This window comes from Oncorhynchus keta, chromosome 4, assembly GCF_023373465.1.
Source record: "Oncorhynchus keta strain PuntledgeMale-10-30-2019 chromosome 4, Oket_V2, whole genome shotgun sequence".
Taxonomy (NCBI): domain Eukaryota; kingdom Metazoa; phylum Chordata; class Actinopteri; order Salmoniformes; family Salmonidae; genus Oncorhynchus; species Oncorhynchus keta.
Window position 1 is genome coordinate 16,464,002 of NC_068424.1, and position 27,575 is coordinate 16,491,576.

The 27,575-nt window shown below is 46.4% G+C and overlaps 3 protein-coding genes across 6 annotated transcripts in view; 1 reads left to right on the forward strand and 2 right to left on the reverse strand.

Annotated features, from left to right (window-relative positions):
• Nucleotides 1–2,417: 2,417 nt before the first annotated feature.
• LOC118380006 (eukaryotic translation initiation factor 1A, X-chromosomal) lies at nt 2,418–7,646 on the reverse strand. Its single transcript, XM_035767005.2, has 7 exons — nt 7,498–7,646; nt 6,615–6,698; nt 6,065–6,168; nt 5,812–5,862; nt 3,199–3,280; nt 2,909–3,000; nt 2,418–2,726 (listed from the first exon to the last, which is right to left on the reverse strand). The coding sequence occupies exons 1-7, from the start codon at nt 7,511–7,513 to the stop codon at nt 2,721–2,723; spliced, it is 435 nt and encodes a 144-aa protein (XP_035622898.1). The 5' UTR covers nt 7,514–7,646; the 3' UTR covers nt 2,418–2,720.
• Nucleotides 4,616–11,726, forward strand: LOC118380005 (zinc finger protein 691-like). 3 transcript variants are annotated; one of them, XM_052502126.1, is made up of 2 exons: nt 4,616–5,008; nt 9,406–11,726. In XM_052502126.1, the coding sequence occupies exon 2, from the start codon at nt 9,436–9,438 to the stop codon at nt 10,837–10,839; it is 1,404 nt and encodes a 467-aa protein (XP_052358086.1). In that variant the 5' UTR covers nt 4,616–5,008; nt 9,406–9,435; the 3' UTR covers nt 10,840–11,726. The 3 variants fall into 3 exon arrangements, with proteins under 3 accessions (XP_052358086.1, XP_035622896.1, XP_035622895.1); XM_035767003.2 differs by lacking the exon at nt 4,616–5,008 and adding an exon at nt 7,532–7,681; XM_035767002.2 differs by lacking the exon at nt 4,616–5,008 and adding an exon at nt 7,732–8,774.
• Nucleotides 11,727–11,845: 119 nt separating this feature from the next.
• The window catches only part of LOC118380004 (ribosomal protein S6 kinase alpha-3-like), a 61,186-nt gene continuing 45,456 nt past the window's right edge, over nt 11,846–27,575 (reverse strand). The window contains exons 5-22 of one of the 2 annotated variants that reach the window (XM_052502114.1): nt 27,463–27,543; nt 27,301–27,380; nt 25,526–25,632; nt 25,389–25,426; nt 25,105–25,247; nt 24,499–24,569; nt 22,191–22,279; nt 22,003–22,067; nt 21,811–21,913; nt 21,579–21,691; nt 20,908–21,030; nt 20,664–20,753; nt 19,660–19,818; nt 19,211–19,372; nt 16,351–16,427; nt 16,030–16,147; nt 15,772–15,912; nt 11,846–15,656 (exon numbers count right to left, since the gene is read on the reverse strand). In XM_052502114.1, the coding sequence (XP_052358074.1) occupies nt 15,534–15,656; nt 15,772–15,912; nt 16,030–16,147; nt 16,351–16,427; nt 19,211–19,372; nt 19,660–19,818; nt 20,664–20,753; nt 20,908–21,030; nt 21,579–21,691; nt 21,811–21,913; nt 22,003–22,067; nt 22,191–22,279; nt 24,499–24,569; nt 25,105–25,247; nt 25,389–25,426; nt 25,526–25,632; nt 27,301–27,380; nt 27,463–27,543 (1,883 nt within the window). In that variant the 3' untranslated portion in view covers nt 11,846–15,533. Of the gene's footprint in view, nt 15,657–15,771; nt 15,913–16,029; nt 16,148–16,350; nt 16,428–19,210; nt 19,373–19,659; nt 19,819–20,663; nt 20,754–20,907; nt 21,034–21,578; nt 21,692–21,810; nt 21,914–22,002; nt 22,068–22,190; nt 22,280–24,498; nt 24,570–25,104; nt 25,248–25,388; nt 25,427–25,525; nt 25,633–27,300; nt 27,381–27,462; nt 27,544–27,575 lie in introns of both variants that reach the window. The other variant, XM_052502103.1, reaches the window with a different exon arrangement.

Consider the following 27,575-nt stretch of genomic DNA (forward strand, 5'->3'; position numbering starts at 1 on the left):
CATGGTGCTTGCCTACGGAGCTGTGAGGGGAACGGCAGCTCAGTACCTCCAGGCTCTGATCAGGCCCTACACCCAAACAAGGGCACTGCGTTCATCCACCTCTGGCCTGCTCGCCTCCCTACCACTGAGGAAGTACAGTTCCCGCTCAGCCCAGTCAAAACTGTTCGCTGCTCTGGCCCCCCAATGGTGGAACAAACTCCCTCACGACGCCAGGACAGCGGAGTCAATCACCACCTTCCGGAGACACCTGAAACCCCACCTCTTCAAGGAATACCTAGGATAGGATAAGTAATCCTTCTCACCCCCCCCCACCCCCTTTAAGATTTAGATGCACTATTGTAAAGTGACTGTTCCACTGGATGTCATAAGGTGAATGCACCAATTTGTAAGTCGCTCTGGATAAGAGCGTCTGCTAAATGACTTAAATGTAAATGTTGCAGAGCAAGGGAAACAACTACTTCAAGGTCTCAGAGCAAGTGACATCACCGACTGAAATGCTTTTAGCGCACACCTCTCTGACTGGCTAACCATTTCACAGCAGTTACACCATGGCAGGGCAGAGAACATCTCTCATCCCTCTCCACCCAGCTCCAAATATCTCCCTTGTGAGCATTTATAGGCACATTATTTAGGCTAATGAAAACACACACATTTTAATAAGGTTGACTACTGTGAGCGCTTACAGAGAATGTGCTGCACCAGCGCTTCGTTGTACATGGCACGTGCAGTGATCTGATAACACTGGGCCTCGTGGGGGTGTATTATGCAGAACAGTGGTGCCAAATAACAGTTCACACATGCGCGTGTCAGATACTGTATGTTCTAAAGGAGCTAACCTTTACGTTGCCCTGGACATAGAAACAAGACGTCTGCCCTGCTTATAAAGGGTCTGTCTGTTCAGGCTACATTTCAGAAGCAGTGATGATATGAGAAGGAGACAATAAAATAAGATTACAGGTCAACAACCCAGTACAGCTCCACTCAGTTTTGGTCAGTAATGTGTAAAGGGTATGTCCCTCTCCTGTTCTTTCCTGCTGTGTCATCCTCACGCCGACATTCTTTTTCACACAAACATAAAGACCAATAACATTCGATGCAGAAAAAAATATTAGTATTACAACAGCTTTGTATTACTGGAGTTACAAAAAAAAGCTTTAACATAACGATATTAATGCTCACCACCAACAACCCTGTGGATGAGGTTGAGCTGTAGGTCAGTGGCACCACCTAGTGGTTGATACATACAAGCACAGGCTACAGTTTCTCAGAGAAGAAAGGAGCTGTTTAAAATGTAACGTCAAAAAGTCCATGGAATTAAGTTCTTTATTGGAAATCACTATTAATCAGCCTTATTACATCATAGTAGCTCAGGCGCTGTCTATGGTGTTAAAGACACAGTTCAGTGATATTTAGCTAGCCTGGTCCCATTGTGTATGAGCTGCAGCCAACTCCTCTGTAGATGCCAAGCAGCACATGACATCTTTGGCATGACAGTGAAGAAAGAGGAATTGACTCCAGCAGCAGCAGACTGGACCACCAGGGTAGTTAGGAGGTAGCCATTACAGCAGCAGACTGGACCACCAGGGTAGTTAGGAGGTAGCCATTACAGCAGCAGACTGGACCACCAGGGTAGTTAGGAGGTAGCCATTACAGCAGCAGACTAGACCACCAGGGTAGTTAGGAGGTAGCCATTACAGCAGCAGACTGGACCACCAGGGTAGTTAGGAGGTAGCCATTACAGCAGCAGACTGGACCACCAGGGTAGTTAGGAGGTAGCCATTACAGCAGCAGACTAGACCACCAGGGTAGTTAGGAGGTAGCCATTACAGCAGCAGACTGGACCACCAGGGTAGTTAGGAGGTAGCCATTACAGCAGCAGACTAGACCACCAGGGTAGTTAGGAGGTAGCCATTACAGCAGCAGACTAGACCACCAGGGTAGTTAGGAGGTAGCCATTACAGCAACAGACTGGACCACCAGGGTAGTTAGCCATTACCTCTGACAGAACTCAGCGGTCTCTAAACCGCAGCTGGTGGGGGGGGGGTCACAAAGCAGGACAAGTAGAAAAAGCCAATTAAACATTCTCAAATAACATGAAATGGACATTGGTATAATTGACAAATATCCAATTTTCTAGATTATTTTAGGAAATAAATCAAAAGTAGTAGCTATATGTAGCTAATATTTTTCAAAGGTGGGCCTAACTTCCTTGAACGTGGTGATGCTGTGTGACACACCCCTCCGGGAGTTGATCAAAACATAAAACCAACAGACAAAATACACATGGAGAAACAAAAGAAAAACAGAGGCATCTTCAGGAGGAATCAGTTTTACATAATCAATAAACATATTTAATCCTAACTAATATAAAGAGCGTTGCTAACTATCAACTATGATACAGAACGCAGGACAAAACATAAAATGGTTCATATTTTTATTGCAAATCTAGAGATTCTATACTTTTATGTAAATTCCACTCCGCATGAAATCGATATAAATACATTAAAAAAAGACACCGCAAGAAATTGCGAGCAGCTGCAGTCATGTTATCAATGAGTTAGTGGGAGGGTTGAACGCCCTTGAAATATGTTGTGTGGGCGGGGTCGTCAATAGGTAACACAGCCACAAATGTGGGCAGAGGGTACAGTGATTCCAGTAGAGAAGTCCTGTGCTGATTTTCGGAGCGGATGATAAAAATTACACCTTCCCCTAGAAGGTCCTTAGATCTGGAGAATAATGACAGAGGAAAGAAAGTGGGGGCGAGAGGTGGGTAGGGGGGCGAGAGGTGGGTAGAGAGGGGGCAGGGAGGGGAAAGAGATACAGATGGAGGGTCACCAGATGGTTAATCCTGTCATTGCAGCAGTTCCAACCTACAGAAAGCAATACAAGATGCTGATTGAGCACTTACGTCATCAATGTCCTCATCATCATCTCCGATGTCGTCAAACTGGATGTCTTCATCGTCCCCGGGACCGAAGGTATCCGTCTCATTGATCTTGGCTGAGAGGAGAGGAGACAGGAAGAGGAGGAGTCAGAGACAGCAAGGATGTGCAAACAAAACAATCCATGAATTTAACATCTACAAAATCAATTGTAGTCATCATGGGCTGTCAATAATTTCTAGCTTTCTTTACTCATCTCTTCTCCTACATGACCACTATTCCAATCCCATTAGCTGTTACCGTAGCGACTACTCACCGTGCTCCGGCAGTTCTCCGTAGGCCTTCAGACTCCTGGCCTCGTCTGCATTGTACTTCAGGATCACATCAGCTTTGTTGTCCTATAGCAGGAGAAAAAAAACTCAACTCAAAGACGCTTTTATGATACAGTGACAATAGGGCTGAGCGATATGGCCTAAAAATCATCTTGATTTTTTCCAAACTTATGGGCGATTTCTGATTTATATATCGTTTTTTTAACATGTTCTCTGAATAAGCGTTGTTGTACAATTAACAGGTCAATAAACTGCATTCAAAACAGTCAGCAATTATCTAATGAATTCAGGGAGTGTGTAAGTATACCTAGGCTAAATATAGGCCTTCCACAACCATAAGACCAACTAATAATATCATTATTTCATCCAAATAGTTTAACCAGCTCTTTTTTTGCAATAATCACTGATCTGGCTTTCAACTCAGTCAATGAAAATACCCTTTCGTTACAAATTGAACCAGAACCATGCACATCCCCATTAATAAGAGGTCCAACCTCTTGTAGCAGACACAATAGAACATTGACACAGCACAGGGGGCTGCTGAGGGGAGGAAGGCTCACAATAATGGCTGGGATGGAATGCCATCAAACCCCTGGAAACCATGCGTTTGATGCCATTACACCATTTCTGCTCCAGCCATTACCACGAACACCTTCTCCCCAGTGAAGGTCCCACCAACCTCCTGTGTAACACAGGTCTAATAAACAATCTCTCAAGCACAAGCCCACATGCTACTGACTAGTCAGATAATCTTTATATTTCAAGTCTAGACAACTTGGATCTATTTGCGAGCTAACAAGGTAGAACAGTTTAACTCCTATGAACACACCCTCCTGTCTGCCTCCAACAGCTTGCTAGCCTGTCCACTTTGTTCAGATGTTGAAATCAAGTAGCCTACTTGGATAAGATGCTTATTTCTCAGAATGAGTTGCCAATTACTGATATAAATGTGTATTTTTATTCTCATTGCACATTTATAAAACAACTACCGTAATTTCCGGACTATAAGCCGCTACTTTATTCCCACACTTTGAACCTCGCGGTTTATACAATGACGCGGCTAATTTATGGATTTTTCCCGCTTTCACAAGATTCATGCCGCCAAAAAACTGAGCACCGTCACATAATGTGACGTAAATCGAGCGCGCTCAAACTTCCCATCATTCTGATTACGGTAGTCATTTTGTCACCCTCATCATGGCAAAGACACGGAGAAATGCATATGATGCAGCTTTCAAGTTGAAGCCGATCGATCTGGCTGTTGGAAAAGGGAGTTGCTGCACGGGAGCTTGGCCTTAATGAGTCGATGATAAGACGTTGGAAACAGCAGCGTGAGGAACTGCAAAAAGACAACAAACCTTTCAGAGGGAAGAAAAGCAGATGGACCAAAGTATTTGCAGCCACTCGACATCAGTGTAAATCGTGCATTTAAGGTGGCGCTACTTGTTCAGTGGGAGGCTTGGATGACAAGTGGGGAGAAATCCTTCACTAAAACGGGCCGCATGCGAAGAGCAACTTATGGTCAAGTCTGCCAGTGGGTCCTGACAGCGTGGAGCATTGTCAAAAAATCCACTATCATCAACGGGTTTGGAAAGGCTGGACTGCTGCGTGTTGAAGGGGCAGTATGAGCTCAGCGGGGTATTTGCCTTCTGATGAAAGTGACGAGAGCGACAATGAAAACGATCCAACATCGGATGAAGCAATGCTGAGGCTATTCAACTCCGACACCGAAGGAGATGACTTCAGTGTTTTCAGTGCACAGGAGGAGGAAGATAGTGACCAATTACTTTACTGGTAGGCTACTGTTTAATTTTTGTTACAAGCCGTGTTTCGTTTAAAAGCCTATTTATTTTTGTTACAAGCCGTGTTTCGTTTTAAGGCTGTGTAAAGTTAATTTGTTTCAATGTACCGGTAGGCACCTGCGGCTTATAGACATGTGCGGCTTATTTATGTACAAAATACATATTTGTAATAATTCAGTGGGTGCGGTTTATATTCAGGTGAGCTTAATAGTCCAGCAATTACGGTAGATAGGCAGCACAGCCGGTGGCAAAACAATTCTGATAGTGGCACGTTGCACAGAAAATTAACATTTATTTCCCAGAAACAATGCTCATTGATAGGCTACTTCTGTTTTAGTAGGGTCAACTCTCTGTACGATTTATGAGTTGAGGGATAAAAAAGGTATCGTTAGAAAGGTTTAGTTCTCATCGATGACACTCAAATAATGTCTCAGTGTCCATAGGACCCATTCTGTTGGACCAAACCTCAAACGTAAACAGTGAGTTGAAACAGCGTTATGTCATAGAGGAAGAAGTGATTTTTCATCTGTTGTTGTTGTGAGTGGCAGGGACTTGGTGTATGAGTGGGAATGTACACACAGGCACGGCAGGAGCAAAGGAGATAAGACCAAAAAGACAACAAGTGGACATAAACGCTCAAAAACAAAACTTAATTATTGCGATACATTTTGTGCTAAAAAACACATTTGAATTAATCAAATTAATTCCATATAAAATCGCCCAGCCCTAAGTGACAACCAAATGCACAGTCACCCACAACAACAGCAGCAGTCGTAAACTTGCTGGTCATCTCACCTGGTAATCTCTCAGTCCCACCAGGATGATATCTGACGTGTTAATCCACACCTGAAAGAAAAAATAGAAGAACTCTTTTACAAGGACATAAATCAGATGAATGGATAACAATCTGAAGAATTCATTAACACACAACTGCAGCCCATACTGTGTCGCGGTTGACAGTCCATAGTGGGGAGAAAAGAAAAAAAACAGAGTCTGCATCATTCAGGGTTTTCCCTTGTGTGTCAATATGATGGGCGTGTGTTCCTACCTTTTTCCTGAGTTTTCCTCTGATGTGGCAGAGCCGCTTAACTCCGTCAAAACACATGGCTTCCAACCTCCCATTACCCAACATCTTAATCACCTGGGCATATTCTGCAGGAAAGAGAGAAGGACTTAACATACACAACATCACAGGAGTTGGGAACACCTGAGTGTACTCTACAGCACAGGGGAGAGGGTTACATTGCTCCCACGGATTAGGGCCATGTTGATCATTATGCTTGTATAACTTCACCCTCAATAGAACACACGTCTGCTCTAAAAACAGGGCTGCATTTTTATCTGCATTCCAGAAACTTGGGAAAAAGGGAGCTGTACATTCTAGAACATTGTTAGGAGCAGTTGAGGTATTCCACACTGGGGAGAGACTGGCAGTTCTAATTCTAGAACTGGTGTGCGTGCAGGCTTTTGCTCCAGCCAAAGCACTAACACACCAACTAATCATAGTCTTCAACAAAGACTTGATTCAGCCATGTTGCTGTTTGGCTGGAACAAAAGCCTACACCCACACAAGGCCTGGCAGAGACCCCTCCACTCACCCTGCCCGTCCTCTTTGAACACCAACTCTCTCTTCTCTGACTCGTTCTCATTCTTTCCACGTCGACGATTCTTTCCTCCCTTACCTGGAGAGGACAGAGATAAACAAATTATGTCATACAGACCACTCACATTTTTGTCATTTAGCAAGACACTTTCGCTCAGACTGTATTTAACTACTATAGCTATGTAAGGTAAAGGTTTTGAGGTTCCACTATGAAATCAGAGTACCACACCCAATAGATACCTAACCTCTACGGTTTTATTATAGTGTTTCAATGTCAACCCCACATCACCAACTTTTATTCTATCTAACCTTTATTTAACTAGGCAAGTCATTTAAGAACAAATTCTTATTTACAATGACGGTCTACTCCGGCCAAACCCCCGACGATGCTGGTTCAATTGTGCCGCCTGGATTCGAACCAGGTACTATAGTGACGCCTCTTGCACTGAGATGCAGTGCCTCAAGAATGCTGCACCACTCGGGAGTCCAACTACAGGAGGTACATGATGTGTTACAGCAACATGTTTTACAGGAATAGAGCGCAGATATGCCATATGGCCAACTACAGTCAGTACGTAAAACCTTCAGGCAAATGTAGCTAGCTGACTGTGGATTGAATGGGTTCTACTACAGTTGCTAGTTAGACGACAGGTCAATTTAACGTCAGAACGACAATACAGCGAGCTGGCTGCTCTTAATTGACATAGTCTGTACGTACCTAGATTTGTGAAAATATATACTACGAAGCTGGTGGTTACCGTTAGTCATTATGTTAGCTAGCTATTCAACTGTGTCACGTTTTCAATGCGTGTAGAGACTGAAGTAGTCAGAGACTGCAGGACAAGATCCGGGAATAGACGGCGCTTCTAACACTTTACCTTTATTCTTGGGCATATTCTTTACAGCTCAGATCTTCTCTTCGTCCCGTGGTGATTGGGTGGCGCTTACTGCTATATGAACAATAATGAGAAAGAAAAACTGCCCAATTTCTCCCGGCAGAATTCACGGAAAACCAATTCACCTCTTGTGCACCGGTTTACGCATGACATGTCATACAAAATGGTAAAGCTTTATTTACACATGTGAAACAGCAATACACCATGCTAGCTAGTTACTGTCTTTATTTATCATTTAAGTTTCGGAATGCAACAATATTACACATTTAAATCAAACACACCAAACCATTACACAAATCATATATTCATTTGAAAATATCTTTGTAAATGTACTTACTTGGGAAAGGACCACAGACACAGTGTAAACAAGGACCACAGACACAGTGGAAACATATGGAACGTATTGACGAATATTTGAACATTTTCATATGCTGGAACTGGGTAAGTGTTTACAATAATAAAACCTATCGATTAAATGTACATTTTATATGATCCATTCGAATAAAAATAATATAGCCTAGGTTAAATGCTCGTTCAGTAGAAACACTCCACTACAGTAGGTGGCGATAGAGCACATTTTCTGATAATAAAACAGAAGAAGAACAACTTGCTAGCTATTTTAGCAATCCATGATAAATTATAACATTTCGGTAGCTGGAAAATATGATTGTGGTTTAATTTACACATATCCATGGATATTTCTGAATTCGCCACTGTTCGAACTTCATAGCCAGATAGAGAGAAAGTGGAAAGTCAATGTGCGGATATAAATTAGTTACTCTACACTGTAGATAGCTTAGCCACAGTGCTAACTGATAGCAGACAGCAATAACAAAGATACTGGTAGTCCGGGTCAGTGTATGCAAACGCAGCTGTCACACCTCGGCGACGACACAACATTTTTAGCTAAAACGTACATGAAGTTGTGACTCAGTTTCATTAGAAAATAACTGGCTAAAGAGAAGAACGCAATGGGAATCCATAAATGCATTGTTAGAGGATGCGCCAATCAATCGGACGCAATTATTCATTACAGTTTACCAGAGGAACCCCGGAGACGCCAACGGTGGCTACAGTTTATCAATGGAAGCAACCCGGGAGAGCAAATTCCAGATGTTTCCCGTTTATGTGGCGACCACTTTGCAGAAGAGTGCTTCACAAAACTTGATCTCGGTTTCACCACGAGGTTAATATTACATCTTGACGCAATCCCATCGATTTATTCCTCTGATAAAACATCGGCTTATCGGAAACACAACGTGAGTATGATATTCGCGCTATGAGGCTAGCCTACAGTTATTATTATTATTTGTACATGTTTTATTAAACTTAATTTAACATTGTGCCAAACTGTTGTTTAGGCTATAGCATCAAAAACAGTAGCCTAGGCTATAGGATCATTAATCAAAGACAATAGACTGAAAAGTTTTTAGTAGAGAAGATGGCGGCGCAATTGCTTCAAACATTTGCCGTCAATTAACTAGTTAATTTCTTTAACTTTTCACTCCATCAACAAAAACATATTTTTAGTTCTTATTGGCGGATCTTGAAAGACTTTATAGCTATCTAAAATTGCTTTCCAGGCCTAGCCTACAGTTTATTAAACCAAGTGTATCCCTGAACTAGTAGTATCTATCTGTGCACACAGGAAGCTCTGATTCAAACTCCGATTTAGCAGATATGCAAAGTTTATATTGTCAAAATCCGTCCTTTGATCACCAAATAGGCTTTTACACTGACCAACTAACGAAGCAAAGAACATATTTTGACATAGCTTGCAGAGCTGGTGAATCTGGGTGTTAGAGGTACATGAAGCACAACCTTCAACACTAAAACTTTAATAGAATAATATTGCTTCTAAATGAAACACTTCATGTTCATCTCTAACAGGTGTACACTGAGAGGCGGAAGGGGACTGGGATGGTGGAAGGCAAACTTGCCGGCATCAAGGAGGAGCCAGTGGACAGGGAGTTGGATTCGCAGGTGAATCGCTGGAACAATTTGTTGGGTTCACTCAGCAAGTCGTTTAGTTCAATCAAAGAGGAAGATGTTGGGGAGGATGAGAGCATTGCAGAGAGCTATGACCAGATTAGAGTGGTGAAAATAGGAGACTCGCACACAGGAGAGAGGAAGGATGATGGAGAGTATGGGATGGAATACTCACACACTCACCCATATGAAGGAGAGGATGGAGGCTATGATGCCATGGTAACAGAGCTTCACAGGAAAGAGAAAATGAATGTGATGGTTCGTGAGGGGGAGGTGGAGGGAGTGTTTGTGATAGAAAACTCAAACCCAGAGGAGGAGGAATGTAGAGAATATGTGGTAGGGGAGGAGGTATGGCAGATGGAGGAAGGGGGAGTGAGCAGGGCGGTAGAGATGTGGGGGGAAAAGGGGAAACGGAGAAAGCTTCCGGGGCCGCAATGGTGGAGATATGAGCAAGAGAGGAGGAAAACCCAGGAAGACGAATGGAAGATGATTGCAGAGAAGGCGAGGAAGGAAGAGAGGGAGAGACAGAAAGGTCAGACTGTGGAGGGGAAAAAGAGGGTGGCAGGGTTCCGCTGCCCACAGTGCAGCAACACCTTCCAATACCGAAGCGAGTTACTGGAGCATAAAACCGTCTGCTGCACTAATGCGAAATACGCCTGCCCAGTGCCACTCTGCCCCCAAATCTACCGATGCAAGGCTTCCCTGAGGACTCACATTTGCTTGCACCATGTGAAGGAGGACAACAAGGTGGAAAAGGACTTGGATGCTATCCGGAAAGCCAGAGGAGTCGGGGAGCATCAGAATAAATACCAACCCAGTCATAAGAAATTCTTCTGCCCACTCTGCAATACATACTACAGAAACCAGATAGTCCTCGACAAGCACTCTCGTAGTCACACCAGTCTCCACAAAGTGATGTTGTGCTGCTCCTTCTGCTCTGTGGAGATGAATAAATGCACAATGAAAAAGCACTACAACACGGAACACCCAGGCAGGGTCCCGCGCTGTGAGATGTGTGAAAGAAACTTCTCCTCGATCGACATCTTTCTAACACATCAGTTTAGACACGTGGCCGTGACTCCTTACTACTGCTGTGAGTGTCACGTCTACCAGCTCACCCAGAGGGGCCTCACTGTCCACCTGAAAAACCACGTTCTCAGATGCAACCAGAAGCAGCTAGACCAGCAGTCTGGGAAAATCAACAAACCTGACAATACAGGGAATCATAGTACAGCCCCTCTGAAGAAAAGTCCCTCCCCTCTACCAAACAACCATGCACATCTACAAGATAACCAAGCCCATATACAAGAGATCAAAGAAGAATTTATTACCTAATAAATAGAATCTCAATCTAGTTGTGTTTTTAACCCCTCCCCTTTGTCCCTTTACCACCCCCCTCCTCTGACATGAAAAACTGACTTGGGAACTTTATTAGTGAATATTTCTGTACAGGAGAAACCTGAGACTGGGATCAAATTATCTAACTAAAGAACAGCTACTACTTGGTTGTTACAGTAAATTAATTCTGAAGCTGTTTGATTTATCGATACAGATGGAATGGGAGAAATGACTTTCAAGCTAACTGTCATTTAGAGAGTTTAGGTTTGTAAAGATGGGATTCTTATTGGTTTACAGATTGTAGCCCACTTGTACAGTATTTGTCACATTCACCGTGAAGGCCATGCGCCTCCAACGCGTTGTAAAGCCCTTTCTTTATAAGCCCCATAATATCCTACATGATTTGTATTTACCTGTCATTCATTATATAGATAATTCAGTTCAATCTTTTGTATTGTCCTTTTATCAATTTAGATTTAGAGAATTGTCTTACACAACATTAGATGTAAGTAGCTTAACGTAAAATGTGATAGTCGCAAATGTAATGAAGTGTTTCTGAGTTAGTATTTGGGTTTGTATTTGTTTGTAGAGTATATTATTAGCCCGTACATGATCCTAGTGCCAACTATAGTACATTTCTATTTATGCCAGATGTATACATTAGGAACTCTCTGGGCCAATGGAAAGAAGAGAGAACTCTCTCTGGGCCAATCGGAAGCCAAGTGAACTTTCTCTGCCCAATAGAGATTAGACCGGAACGCCACTGTAGCCCTGTCATCCTGGAGCCTTTTGGTGTCGACTGGTTCCATTACAGAACATCTTTGATGCATTGTTCTCTATGCTGTTGACTGTATGTTGTCTGAATAAAAAGCCTTTCTGTAGTAGTTACTGGTCAGTGAAAAACACAGTTGTATACTGAAGGTATTTTTATTATGTTCAATACAAAGCCCTACTGTGACTCCACTGAGATACAAAACCAGAGAGAGGAGACAGCAGCAGGGGTGGAGGAAGGAGAGAGAAAATACATCTCATCTACTCTCAAACTGGAAGGGGAAAAAAACATATAGACATCTCAAACACACAAGCTTACAGCTCTGCTACCAGTCAAGCAGAACCTGAAAGACTGTTACAACACATACAGAAGAGCTGAGGGAGAGCGATCGGATAGGTAGGAGTTGTCCACCGATCCAGGATCAGCTCATTAATTCAATACTACTGCTACAAGTCATTGATACTGTAGCTACATATTTTTTCATTCAATTAGACAGACAGTGCTTTAAAGGGATTGACCAGAAGTCAGCAGGTGCCAGCTGGCCCATACAGTAACATACTGGATTACCTCCACAACTGTGTCATGCCATTCCAGATGGCAGGTTTAAAGGGTTCAATTCAGCATAAAATATCATGTCCCTTCTATCCACACATTTCTACATCCATGGACCTCTCCCACCCCACCTGTGTGCTAACATGACACAGTTAATGGACTTATAAAATGCATGGTATTTCATCTAGAAACCTGAGCTGCTGTACTGGAACAGTAGTGTCAGTTCAGTGTCGGACACAGACTCCTCATGGCGTCATCCAAGCATGCTGCTTTCAAATGTACCTAAGAACTGGAAAACACAAGGTTCAGAGGAGTCCTGAGGAGCATTTGAAGGCATATATCAACATATACACAGACTCACTGTCCAGATAACCACTGCTTAACACTGGTCGAGGATCAGGTTTCCCTTGGTGTCTGTAAATGTTGAGGTGTGGCGTGGACAGGGCAGGCTGTACCCAGACTGGCCCACCAAAGCCATGATTGGACCTCAGTCCAGACTGGCCTCACTCTGGATGTTGTGGCTGACTGGGAGGAGCTTGTCTCTACATAGGGGGCGGGGTCAGTGGAGCTCTACCTGCTCTCAGTCTGATGACATCACTAGGTTTGTCCCTGTCTGATGACTTGGTCACAGAAGAGGTTACCACAGATTTTCTCAACCCAGAGATGCAACATCGTTAGACATCTGTGAACGCTTGCGAAACAGACCAAGCTGACCAGGGTTTGGGGGTTGTGAAGTCAATGAGAAAAGTAAAACATTCTTCCTTAGTTGTTCATTTTCTCAAAATCTAAATCCACGACCTAGAATTGATCCAATTTCTTAAGTAGTTGAGCGTGTTATTACTCCAACCTCGTGAAATTGACGAACGGACACATTTTCCCAAAAAATGATATGGAAGAAGTGCCTTTGATTTGACACGAGACGACCGTTAGACCCGATGACATGTTTCTACCCATGAGCTTAGCTAGCCAACATCGCCAGAACATTGCCGAAAAGTGTGGTCTTGGATTTCTATTGGAGAAGCCGTCTTAGCCTATCTTCATATTGTACTGTCTTTGAGGCTACTTAGGTTTATACACAGAGCTACATTATACAGTTCATCATCATTTTAATATGGGTCTTAAATGCATAATGCAGGTATCTCAAATGTTCCCAGAAGTACAGACATCTAAATACAGCACATTCATGTTCCTGACAATTGTCTCTTGAGTCTAGAGGCAACACGAATTGTCCAAAGCAAAGACTGGAGAGACGCTACAATGTGGTCACCATCAGCCCTGGTCCAACAGAGCTATAGGCTGTAGTTCCAGCCCTGGTCCAACAGAGCTATAGGCTGTAGTTCCAGCCCTGGTCCAACAGAGCTATAGGCTGTAGTTCCAGCCCTGGTCCAACAGAGCTATAGGCTGTAGTTCCATCCCTGGTCCAACAGAGCTATAGGCTGTAGTTCCAGCCCTGGTCCAACAGAGCTATAGGCTGTAGTTCCAGCCCTGGTCCAACAGAGCTATAGGCTGTAGTTCCAGCCCTGGTCCAACAGAGCTATAGGCTGTAGTTCCAGCCCTGGTCCAACAGAGATATAGGCTGTAGTTCCAGCCCTGGTCCAACAGAGCTATAGGCTGTAGTTCCAGCCCTGGTCCAACAGAGCTATAGGCTGTAGTTCCAGCCCTGGTCCAACAGAGCTATAGGCTGTAGTTCCATCCCTGGTCCAACAGAGCTATAGGCTGTAGTTCCAGCCCTGGTCCAACAGAGCTATAGGCTGTAGTTCCAGCCCTGGTCCAACAGAGCTATAGGCTGTAGTTCCAGCCCTGGTCCAACAGAGCTATAGGCTGTAGTTCCAGCCCTGGTCCAACAGAGCTATAGGCTGTAGTTCCAGCCCTGGTCCAACAGAGCTATAGGCTGTAGTTCCAGCCCTGGTCCAACAGAGCTATAGGCTGTAGTTCCAGCCCTGGTCCAACAGAGCTATAGGCTGTAGTTCCATCCCTGGTCCAACAGAGCTATAGGCTGTAGTTCCAGCCCTGGTCCAACAGAGCTATAGGCTGTAGTTCCAGCCCTGGTCCAACAGAGCTATAGGCTGTAGTTCCAGCCCTGGTCCAACAGAGCTATAGGCTGTAGTTCCAGCCCTGGTCCAACAGAGCTACAGGCTGTAGTTCCAGCCCTGGTCCAACAGAGCTATAGGCTGTAGTTCCAGCCCTGGTCCAACAGAGCTATAGGCTGTAGTTCCAGCCCTGGTCCAACAGAGCTATAGGCTGTAGTTCCATCCCTGGTCCAACAGAGCTATAGGCTGTAGTTCCAGCCCTGGTCCAACAGAGCTATAGGCTGTAGTTCCATCCCTGGTCCAACAGAGCTATAGGCTGTAGTTCCAGCCCTGGTCCAACAGAGCTATAGGCTATAGTTCCAGCCCTGGTCCAACAGAGCTATAGGCTGTAGTTCCAGCCCTGGTCCAACAGAGCTATAGGCTGTAGTTCCAGCCCTGGTCCAACAGAGCCATAGGCTGTAGTTCCAGCCCTGGTCCAACAGAGCTATAGGCTGTAGTTCCAGCCCTGGTCCAACAGAGCTATAGGCTGTAGTTCCAGCCCTGGTCCAACAGAGCTATAGGCTGTAGTTCCAGCCCTGGTCCAACAGAGCTATAGGCTGTAGTTCCATCCCTGGTCCAACAGAGCTATAGGCTGTAGTTCCAGCCCTGGTCCAACAGAGCTACAGGCTGTAGTTCCAGCCCTGGTCCAACAGAGCTATAGGCTGTAGTTCCATCCCTGGTCCAACAGAGCTATAGGCTGTAGTTCCATCCCTGGTCCAACAGAGCTATAGGCTGTAGTTCCAGCCCTGGTCCAACAGAGCTATAGGCTGTAGTTCCATCCCTGGTCCAACAGAGCTATAGGCTGTAGTTCCATCCCTGGTCCAACAGAGCTATAGGCTGTAGTTCCAGCCCTGGTCCAACAGAGCTATAGGCTGTAGTTCCAGCCCTGGTCCAACAGAGCTATAGGCTGTAGTTCCAGCCCTGGTCCAACAGAGCTATAGGCTGTAGTTCCAGCCCTGGTCCAACAGAGCTATAGGCTGTAGTTCCAGCCCTGGTCCAACAGAGCTATAGGCTGTAGTTCCAGCCCTGGTCCAACAGAGCTACAGGCTGTAGTTCCAGCCCTGGTCCAACAGAGCTATAGGCTGTAGTTCCAGCCCTGGTCCAACAGAGCTATAGGCTGTAGTTCCAGCCCTGGTCTCCAGCACCAGGGGTGAAGACCACTGGGTTAGTTAATAACTGAGCAGGGTCAGGGGGGTCCCGGGTGCATCAGAGTTCTGTCCAGGTCATCTGAGGAACCAGGTCTGTCTGTCTGAGCAGAGCTCCAGCAGGGTTATAAGTCTGAGGTGAAATGTCAATGGTCAGAGGGCAGTGGAGGTGAGTTTCTTCACCCCCCTCCGTTGGGCTAGAGTGGAACATCCCACGGGGTCCAGGACAGGTGGAACATTCCTGTTGAGGGCAGAGTAGGTGGCTGCCATGGCGCTCTGCACAAAACAAAACAAATGAGATAATAAAAAATGTCAACTCACACTTTATAGTGTCATACACACAATAAAATATACTGAGATGTTAAAACAGGACATTTAGAGTGTCTGTTACCTTGACCAGGTGTGGAGCGTCCTGTCTGGTCAGTGTGAACTTGGGCAGGTGGTCTCGGTGTGTGACCCAGGGATGACACAACACCTGGCCGGCTGTCAAACGCTGGTGGGGGTCCACGTGTAACATCTTAGACACCAGCTCCTACAGGTCAGAGGTCAAAAACATATTACAACATTATCATCCATTGAGTATGTGTTTGAATGTTGACAACATTCCCTTGGCTTCGGTGTGAGTGTGTGTGATTGTGTGTGTGTGTACCTTGGCCTCTGCTGAAACAGAGTTCCAGTATCCTCCGGTCAGAGAGAACTTCCCACTGCCGATCCGAGCCAGGATCTCCTCTGGTGTGTCCTCTGGACCGTTGGCAAACGGAGTGAACCTGGAGAGAAGAAGAGAGAGATTATTATTTTTTTTGAGGGAGAAGAGAGAAGGGTAAACAATTGCAAATACACAAACAGCCATACCAGAAGGTTAGTCCAGGGAAACACACACACACACACACACACACACACACACACACACACACACACACACACACACACACACACACACACACACACACACACACACACACAGCCTTACCCTGTGAGCATAGTGTAGAGTAGGACTCCTAGACTCCAGATGTCACAGGCAGCATCATAACCCTGCTTCTTCAACACCTAGACAACACACACCCACATACTGTATGGTCAGTGGATGAGAGGGTACATGTAGAGAATATCAGAAGAAAAGACTAGTTTGAAAGAGAGAATTGTCAGAACGAAGAGGAAAGAGAGATAGAGGGTGTGACAGAGAGGGAGAGAGAGACATATATAGAGAGAGACAGAGAAAGAGAGTATTACATAATATGACATTTGAAATGTCTTTATTATTTGGTATAATGTTTATTGTACATTTTTTCTTGTTTATTTCACTTTTGTTTATTATCTATTTCACTTGCTTTTGCAATGTAAACATATGTTTCCCATGCCAATAAAGCCCTTAAATTAAATTGAGAGGGAGGGAGAGACAGAGAAACAGAGCCAGGGAGAGAAACAGAGAGGGAGGTCCTACAGCAACACCTAGATATTCTGTCAGACCTGGGCCCTGACAGACCTGGGCCCTAACAGAACTGGGCCCTAACAGACCTGGGCCCTAACAGACCTGGGCCCTGACAGTAAATCTCAGTAAGACCAAAATAATGGTGTTCCAAAAATACATATTCCATCTAGACAATGTTGCCCTCGAGCACACAAAAAAATATACATACCTTGGCCTAAACATCAGCACCACAGGTAACTTCCACAAAGGGCCTTCTATGCCATCAAAAGGAACATAGAATTCAACATAACAATTAGGATCTGGCTAAAAATACTTGAATCAGTTATAGAACCCATTGCCTTTTATGGTTGTGAGTTCTGGGGTCCGCTTACCAACCAAGAATTTACAAAATGGGACAAACACCAAATTGAGACTCTACATGCAGAATTCTGCAAAAATATCCTCTGTGTAAAACTTAAAACACCAAATAATGCATGCAGAGCAGAATTAGGCCGATACCCACTAATTATCAAAATCCAGAAAAGAGACGTTAAATTTTACAACCACCTAAAAGGAATTGACTCCCAAACCTTCCATTACAAAGCCATCACCTACAGAGAGATGAACCTGGAGAAGAGTCCCGCAACCAAGCTGGTCTTCGGGCTTTGTTCACAAACACAAACAGACCCCACAGAGCCCCAGGAAAGCAACACAATTAGACCCAAGCAAATCATGAGAAAACAGAAAAATAATTACTTGACACATTGGAAAGAATGAACAAGAAAACAGTCAAAGCTTTCCTTACGCTTGTGTCAGTCACAGTGGTCAGGTATTCAGTCACAGTGGTCAGGTATTCAGTCACAGTAGTCAGGTATTCAGTCACAGTAGTCAGGTATTCAGTCACAGTAGTCAGGTATTCAGTCACAGTGGTCAGGTATTCAGTCACAGTGGTCAGGTATTCAGTCACAGTGGTCAGGTATTCAGTCACAGTAGTCAGGTATTCAGTCACAGTGGTCAGGTATTCAGTCACAGTGGTCAGGTATTCAGTCACAGTGGTCAGGTATTCAGTCACAGTGGTCAGGTATTCAGTCACAGTGGTCAGGTATTCAGTCACAGTGGTCAGGTATTCAGTCACAGTGGTCAGGTATTCAGTCACAGTGGTCAGGTATTCAGTCACAGTGATCAGGTATTCTGTCAGAGTGGTCAGGTATTCAGTCACAGAGGTCAGGTATTCAGTCACAGTGGTCAAGTATTCAGTCACAGTGGTCAGGTATTCAGTCACAGTGGTCAGGTATTCTGTCACAGTGGTCAGGTATTCTGCCACAGTGGTCAGGTATTCTGTCACAGTGGTCAGGTATTCTGCCACTGTGTACTCTATGTTTAGGGACAAATAGCATTCTAGTTTGCTCTATGTACAGACTCAGTGAGCATAGCCTTGCTATTGAGAAAGGCCGTAGGCAGACCTGGCTCTCAAGAGAAGACAGGCTATGTGCTCACTGCCCACAAAATGAGGTGGAAACCGAGCTGCACTTCCTAACCTCCTGCCCAATGTATGACCATATTAGAGACACATATTTCCCTCAGATCACACAGATCCACAAAGAATTCAAAAACAAAGCCGATTTTGATAAACTCATATCTACTGGGTGAAATACCACAGTGTGCCATCACAGCAGCAAGATTTGTGACCTGTTGCCACAAGAAAAGGTCAACCATTGAAGAACAAACACCATTGTAAATACAATCCATATTTATGCTTATTTATATTCCCTTTTGTACTTTAACCATTTGCACATCGTTACAACACTCAGTATATATACATAATATGACATTTGTAATGTCTTTATTATTTTGGAACTTCTGTGAGTGTAATGTTTACTGTTCATTTTTACTGTTCATTTCACTTTTGTATATTATCTATTTCACTTGCTTTGGCAATGTTAATATATGTTTCCCATGCCTATAAAGCCCCTTGAATTGAATTGAGAGAGTGAGAGTGAGAGTGAGAGTGAGAGTGAGAGTGAGAGTGAGAGTGAGAGAGAGAGAGAGAGAGAGAGAGAGAGAGAGGGGAAAATGAGAAAGAGAGAGAGAGAGGGGGAGAGAAAGAGAGAAAGCGAGAGAGAGAGAGAGAGAAAGAGAGAAAGCGAGAGAGAGAGGGGGAGAGGGAGAGAAAGAGAGAGGGACAGAGAGAAAGGGAGAGAGAGAGAGAGAGAGGGCAGGGGACAGAGAGACAGAGAGAAAGAGAGAGAGGGGAGGGCAGAGAGAAAGAGAGAGAGAGGGGGACAGAGAGAGGGAGAGAATGAGAGAGGGGGGAACAGAGAGAAAGAGAGAGAGGAACAGAGAGAAAGAGAGGGAGAGAGAAAGAGAGGGGAGGGGGACAGAGAGGGAGAGAGAGAGACAGAATGTGTGGCATGGTACATACCTCTGGAGCTACAAAGTTAGCTGTGTAGCACGGCGTCATCAGCAGGCCGTTCTCAGCTCTCAGCTGCTTGGCAAAACCAAAGTCACAGATCCTGATGGACTCAGCGTTCCCACTCTCATCCACATACAGGATATTACTGGGCTTCAGGTCCCTGTGCACCACCTGGCAGTCAATCAACCAATCAGTCAAGTCATAAATGAATCAATCACACACATCAACCCATTGAAAGACAACTGGTATGCTGCAAAGAAAAATAATAATAAAAAGACAAGTAGGATCAAAGGGTTATAACTTGATATGCCCTCCTACTGAAGAGTCATTTAACACACACACACACACACACACACACACACACACACACACACACACACACACACACACACACACACACACACACACACACACACACACACACACACACACACACACACACACACACACACACTTACCCCCTGTATGTGTAGGTACTCAACAGTCTTGGTGATGGTGTATAGGACAGCGCTAGCTTCTCTCTCTGAGAAGAACTTCTGTCTCAGTATCTTATCCAGCAGCTCTCCTCCCTTCATCAGCTCTGTGACCAGATACACTGTCCTGCCGTCATCAAACACCTACAGCAGAGACGCAGGGTTATACCAGTGCAATAGTGTGTGTTTTTGTTTAACTATCGTTGTGGGCACCAGAAATCCTCACAAGGATAGTAAAACAAAGAACATTCGGACAAGTGGGGACATTTCGCCGGTCCCCACGAGGAAAAATGCTATTTTAGGCTGAGGGGTCAGGTTTAGGGTTAGGGGTTAGGGGGTACGGTTAGGTATAGTTATAGGGTTAGGGGGTTTGGGTTAAGGTTAGTGTTATGGCTCAGTTAGGGTTATCAAAAATCAATCAAATCAAATTTTATTTATATAGCCCTTCGTACATCAGCTGATATCTCAAAGTGCTGTACAGAAACCCAGCCTAAAACCCCAAACAGCAAGCAATGCAGGTGTAGAAGCACGGTGGCTAGGAAAAACTCCCTAGAAAGGCCAAAACCTAGGAAGAAACCTAGAGAGGAACCAGGCTATGTGGGGTGGCCAGTCCTCTTCTGGCTGTGCCGGGTGGAGATTATAACAGAACATGGCCAAGATGTTCAAATGTTCATAAATGACCAGCATGGTCGAATAATAACAAGGCAGAACAGTTGAAACTGGAGCAGCAGCACAGTCAGGTGGACTGGGGACAGCAAGGAGTTAGGGGTTAGGGGGTACGGTTAGGTATAGTTATAGGGTTAGGGGGTTAGGGTTAAGGTTAGTGTTATGGCTCGGTTAGGGGATACGGTTAGGTATAGTTATAGGGTTAGGGTTAAGGTTAGTGTTATGGCTCGGTTAGGGTTAGGGAAAACAGGATTTGGGATGGGAATCAATTCTTTGGTCCCCCAACAAGGATATCAATACAAAAATGGGTGTGTGAGACTCACGTCCTTTAGTGTGATGACGTTGGGATGTTGTCCGTATCTCATTAGGATCTCCACCTCCTCTGTTGGGTCTCTGTTGGCCTTACTGATGATCTACATCACACACACACACACACACACACACAGAGAGACACACAAACACAGTGTTCTGGGATTGAAACCAATACCAACTTGTGTGTATGTATGGCTCTGAATACTAACAATACAATGGTCAATATCAGTGCTTTCTGGGGGGTGTATGTCTCACCTTAACCGCGTACTCCATGCCAGTGGCCTTGTGTATACAGCGTTTGCAGACAGAGTATGATCCCAGTCCTATTTCCTCCTTGACTTCATATGCTTCTGACAGCTGGGACATATTCCTGTGTAGCTGCTACACACACACACACACACACACACACACACACACACACACACACACACACACACACACACACACACACACACACACACACACACACACACACACACACACACACACACACACACACACACACACACACACACACACACACACACAGATGAAAAATCATAAATGACAAGATCCTGTGTGTGTGTGTGTGTGTGCGTGCATGCGTGTGTGTCTGCCTGTGTGTGTGTCTGTGTACGTGCATGTGTATGTGTGCATGTCTGTGCGTGTGTGTGTGTGTGTCTGTATGTGTGTCTCTGTGTGTGTCTCTGTGTGTGTCTCTGTGTGTGTGTGTGTGTGTGTGTGTGTGTGTGTGTGTGTGTGTGTGTGTGTGTGTGTGTGTGTGTGTGTGTGTGTGTGTGTGTGTGTGTGTGTGTCTCTGTGTGTGTGTGTGTGTGTGTGTGTGTGTGTGTGTGTGTGTGTGTGTGTGTGTGTGTGTGTGTGTGTGTGTGTGTGTGTGTGTGTGTGTGTGTGTGTGTGTGTGTGTGTGTGTGTGTGTGTGTGTGTACCTGTACTACAGTAGTCTGTAGTGGTTGTGTCTCTTCCTCTGATGTAATGGCTACAAAGCTGAATCCTCGGAACAGCTGGTGGGCGTTGGCACTGGGCGGAACCCCCGGGGAATCTACACACACACACATAGACACACAAGTGGTTGAACGTCAAAAGATGAAAGCGTAATTGAGGCATGGATGGATAGAGAGACGTGTGTGTGCGCACGCAAGTGTGTGTGCGTGTGCGTACCTTTGGGTGTTTTAGCGGTGAACTCTGGGTCGAAATAGAAGGTGTCGTCAGGTCGTCCCGTAGCAGGTTTGAAGGGAGGGTGGAGCTCTCTACGGAACAGTTTCTACACACAGAGATAGAGAACACATGATATGGTATATACTGACTCTACAGCCTCTGAAACACAGTGAGAAGAGACGTCTCATGACTCACGTTCCAGTCTATGGTGCAGTAGAAGTGATGTCTTTTAATCTCCTCCACTCCGTCTGGGCCGGCCCCTACAGAGAACAGAACCAGAAGTTACACTTCAGCACAGATCTGAGATCAGATTACCTCCCTCAATCCTAACATTAACCATTAGGGGGAAATTTTAACCCTGACCTAAGATCAGGTTGTGTTACCTAGCCTGTTAGTAGGGTTGCGTTTGAAAAGGTTCCTCAGGAGACTCTGGGCTTCGGAACTCAAAAACTGTGGCATCCCCAACTTAGCCCTGAGGAGAGAAATAGGTAAAAGAAAGTACGGAAGGAATGCAGAAGGCAGTGATAGAGGGACAATAGAGTCCATGAGACAGTGCAGTTATTGACACAGTCATCACATATCAACCTGTATTCAATCTGACTGAATGTCCAGACACCCAGTATCAGTAACACACACAGGAAACTAACTCAGCGTTTAACAGAAACCATCTCAGCAGCCTAGAGAAAGAAACATTCTCAACATTTTCCACTGAGAGGGAGAGATAAATCATTCTGTGTTGAAATCGCTCTCACCCATCCCATTTATTTAGCACTTTCCTGCACCCTTCCTCACTTTACCATTCCATCTCTCTCCTGCTCTCTCTCTCTCTCTCTCTCTCCACTCTTCCCCCTCCCTCTCTCCTCCTCTCTCTCTCTCCATCTCTCCCCTCTTTCCCTTCCCTCTCTCCTCCTCTCTCTCCCCTCTTCCCCCTCCCTCTCTCTCCATCTCTCCCCTCTTCCCCCTCCCCCTCTCTCTCTCCATCTCTCCCCTCTTCCCCCTCCCTCTCTCTCCCCTCTTCCCCCTCCCTCTCTCCTCCTCTATCTCTCTCCATCTCTCCCTCTTCCTCCTCCCTCTCTCCTCCTCTCTCTCTCTCCATCTCTCCCCTCTTCCCCCTCCGTCTCTCCCCCTCTCTCTCTCTCTCCATCTCTCCCCTCTTCCCCCTCCCCTCTCTCTCTCTCTCTCTCTCTCTCTCTCTCTCTCTCTCTCTCTCTCTCTCTCTCTCTCCACTCTTCCCCCTCCCTCTCTCCTCCTCTCTCCCTCTCTCTCCATCTCTCCCCTCTTCCCCCTCTCTCTCTCTCTCTCTCTCTCTCTCTCTCTCTCTCTCTCTCTCTCTCTCTCTCTCCACTCTTCCCCCTCCCTCTCTCCTCCTCTCTCCCTCTCTCTCCATCTCTCCCCTCTTCCCCCTCCCCCCTCTCTCTCTCTCTCTCCATCTCTCCCCTCTTCCCCCTCCCTCTCTCTCTCTCTCTCTCTCTCTCTCTCTCTCTCTCTCTCTCTCTCTCTCTCTCTCCCTCTTCCCCCTCCCCTCTCTCCTCCTCTCCCCTCTCTCTCCATCTCTCCCCTCTTCCCCCTCCCCCTCTCTCTCTCTCTCCATCTCTCCCCTCTTCCCCCTCCCTCTCTCTCTCTCTCTCTCTCTCTCTCTCTCTCTCTCTCTCTCTCTCTCTCCACTCTTCCCCCTCCCTCTCTCCTCCTCTCTCCCTCTCTCTCCATCTCTCCCCTCTTCCCCCTCCCCCTCTCTCTCTCTCTCCATCTCTCCCCTCTTCCCCCTCCCTCTCTCTCTCTCTCTCTCTCTCTCTCTCTCTCTCTCTCTCTCTCTCTCTCCTCTTCCCCCTCCCTCTCTCCTCCTCTCTCCCTCTCTCTCCATCTCTCCCCTCTTCCCCCTCCCCCTCTCTCTCTCCATCTCTCCCCTCTTCCCCCTCCCTCTCTCTCCCCTCTTCCCCCTCCCTCTCTCCTCCTCTATCTCTCTCCATCTCTCCCCTCTTCCTCCTCCCTCTCTCCTCCTCTCTCTCTCTCCATCTCTCCCCTCTTCCCCTCCCTCTCTCCCCCTCTCTCTCTCTCCATCTCTCCCCTCTTCCCCCTCCCTCTCTCTCTCTCTCTCTCTCTCTCCATCTCTCCCCCTCTTCCCCCTCCTCTCTCTCTCCCCCATCTCTCCCCTCTTCCCCCTTCCCCCTCTCTCTCTCCCCCTCTTCCCCCTCTCTCCACTCTTCCCCCTCCCTCCCTCTCTCTCCATCTCTCCCTCTCTCTCTCTCTCTCTCTCTCTCTCTCTCTCTCTCTCTCTCTCTCTCTCTCTCTCTCTCTCTCTCTCTCTCTCTCTCTCTCTCTCTCTCTCTCTCTCTCTCTCTCTCTCTCTCCCTCCATCTCTCCCCTCTTCCCCCTCCCTCTCTCCTCCTCTCTCATACCCTCCCTGTATCTCCCCCTCCCTCTCTCATACCCTCCCTGTATCTCCCTCTCCCTCTCTCCTCCTCTCTCATACCCTCCCTGTATCTCCCCCTGTCTGTCATCAACATCTAACAGCCCACTTAGCTATGTCCATTTTCCTGCTTTTATCACTCTTCTACTCTGTCCATCCATAATGCCCTCCTGTTGAGTGGAACAACTAGTTCTGAGCTGCCTCAGCATAGAACAAATTCTAACACAGTCTTGTAAACACATTGCTCCAGTGAGATGAAAAAAGACCCGGTGGAAGAGACTCACTTGAGGATCATGGTCATGGTCTCCTTGCGGTCTTTCCCCTGGAATGGTAGTGTTCCGGTCAGCATCTCAAACTGCCAGAGGATGAAGAGATGAAGAGTTTCACACAACCTACCAACCAACCCAACTCCAACATAACTACAACCTAACCACTACCTAACCACTACCTACCGACTACCTAACTACAACCTACCGACTACCTAACTACAACCTAACCACTACCTAACTACTACCTACCGACTACCTAACTACAACCTACCGACTACCTAACTACAACCTAACGACAACCTAACCACTACCTAACTACTACCTACTGACTACCTAACTACAACCTAACTACTACCCAACTACTACCTACCGACTACCTAACTACAACCTAACGACAACCTAACCACTACCTAACTACTACCTACCGACTACCTAACTAGAACCTAACTACTACCCAACTACTACCTACCGACAACCTAACTACTACCTAACGACAACCTAACTACAACCTAACGACAACCCAACGACAACCTAACCACGACCTAACCACAACCTGTAACACAACACAAATAAGGAACAGGTAAATAAACCATATAAGGTGTGTGGCCCCGCCCCTCTCACCATGAGCACGCCGTAGGACCACCAATCAGCGCTGGTGGTGTGACCTCTCCTGTTGACCACCTCCGGAGCCATGTACTCCACTGTCCCACAGAACGAATAGGCCTTGTTCTCATGGTCTATAGACTCCTTACTGAGGCCGAAGTCTACACACACACACATCAACACACACACACATACATCAACACACGAGTAAGCTTTGTTCTCAGGACATACCGTCTGCAGTAAGAATAGACACATTCAAATAGAAAAACAAAGCACACACACACAGGTCTGATATCACTCACCCGTCAGCTTAATGTGTCCCTCCTCGTCTAGCAGAATGCTGAAAAGACAGAAATGGATCTTTGGACAAAGATACTAAACGTGCGTGCGTGCGTGCGTGCGTGCGTGTGTGTGTGTGTGTGTGTGTGCGTGTGTGTACTTCTCTGGTTTGAGGTCTCTGTAGATGATGCCCAGGCTGTGAAGGTGGTCCAGCGCCAGGGCCAACTCTGCCAGGTAGAACTTCACATCCTCCTCTGTGAACATCACCTACACAAAGAGAGGAGAGGAGGGTGAGACACGCCACACCAACACACACTCCACACCAACACACACTCCACACCAACACACACTCCACACCAACACACACTCCACACCAACACACACGCCACACCAACACACCAACACACACTCCACACCAACACACACCCCACACCAACACACACTCCACACCAACACACACTCCACACCAACACACACTCCACACCAACACACACGACTCCACACCAACACACACGCCACACCAACACACCAACACACACTCCACACCAACACACACTCCACACCAACACACACTCCACACCAACACACACGACTCCACACCAACACACACTCCACACCAACACACACTCCACACCAACACACTCCACACCAACACACACTCCACAACAACACACACTCCACACCAACACACACTCCACACCACACACACTCCACAACAACACACACTCCACACCAACACACACTCCACAACAACACACACTCCACACCAACACACACTCCACACCAACACACACTCCACACCAACACACACTCCACAACAACACACACTCCACACCAACACACACTCCACACCAACACACACTCCACACCAACACACACTCCACACCAACACACACTCCACAACAACACACACTCCACACCAACACACTCCACACCAACACACACTCCACAACAACACACACTCCACACCAACACACACTCCACACCAACACACACTCCACACCAACACACACTCCACACCAACACACACTCCACAACAACACACACTCCACACCAACACACTCCACACCAACACACACTCCACAACAACACACACTCCACACCAACACACACTCCACAACAACACACACTCCACACCAACACACACTCCACACCAACACACACTCCACACCAACACACACTCCACACCAACACACACTCCACAACAACACACACTCCACACCAACAACACTCCACACCAACACACACTCCACACCAACACACACTCCACACCAACACACACGACTCCACACCAACACACACGCCACACCAACACACACTCCACACCAACACACACTCCACACCAACACACACTCCACACCAACACACACTCCACACCAACACACACTCCACACCAACACACACTCCACACCAACACACACTCCACACCAACACACACTCCACACCAACACACGACTCCACACCAACACACACGCCACACCAACACACCAACACACACTCCACACCAACACACACTCCACACCAACACACACTCCACACCAACACACACTCCACACCAACACACACGCCACACCAACACACACTCCACACCAACACACACGCCACACCAACGCCACACCTACACACACGCCACACCAACGCCACACCTACACACACGCCACACCAACGCCACTCCAACACACACGTCACACCAACACACACGTCACACCAACACACACGCCACACCAACACACATGCCACACCAACGCCACTCCCACACATGCCACACTAACGTCACACCAACACATGCCACACCAACACACATGCCACACCAACGCCACTCCAACACACATGCCACACCAACGCCACTCCAACACACATGCCACACCAACGCCACTCCAACACACATGCCACACCAACGCCACTCCAACACACATGCCACACACATGCACTCACCTCTTTAGACAGTCGTGTGAAGAGGTCTCCTCCTCGTAGGAAGTCCAGGATGAGGTAGAGTTTCCCTTCTGTTTGGAATGCTGAGAGACATCTGATTGGTTACCAGGGGACTGATGTTATTATTGACTCACTGTAGTACTGAGCTGTGATTGGCTAACTCACCATAGTGCAGTTTAACGATGAAGGGATGGTTGACCTCCACCAGAATGTCTCTCTCCATCTTAGTCCTCACCCTGTCACGCACTGCAACACACACACACACACACACACACACA

Coding starts and splice junctions, on each gene's coding strand:
- LOC118380005 (XM_035767002.2), top strand. CDS start 8,487: ATGGGAATCCATAAATGCATTGTTAGAGGATGCGCCAATCAATCGGAC. Junction 8,775..9,405: donor CGGCTTATCGGAAACACAAC/GTGAGTATGATA, acceptor CATCTCTAACAG/GTGTACACTGAGAGGCGGAA.
- LOC118380006 (XM_035767005.2), bottom strand. Junction 5,863..6,064: donor GAGGAAAACTCAGGAAAAAG/GTAGGAACACAC, acceptor TTTTTCTTTCAG/GTGTGGATTAACACGTCAGA. Junction 3,281..5,811: donor TGGGACTGAGAGATTACCAG/GTGAGATGACCA, acceptor CTCCTGCTATAG/GACAACAAAGCTGATGTGAT.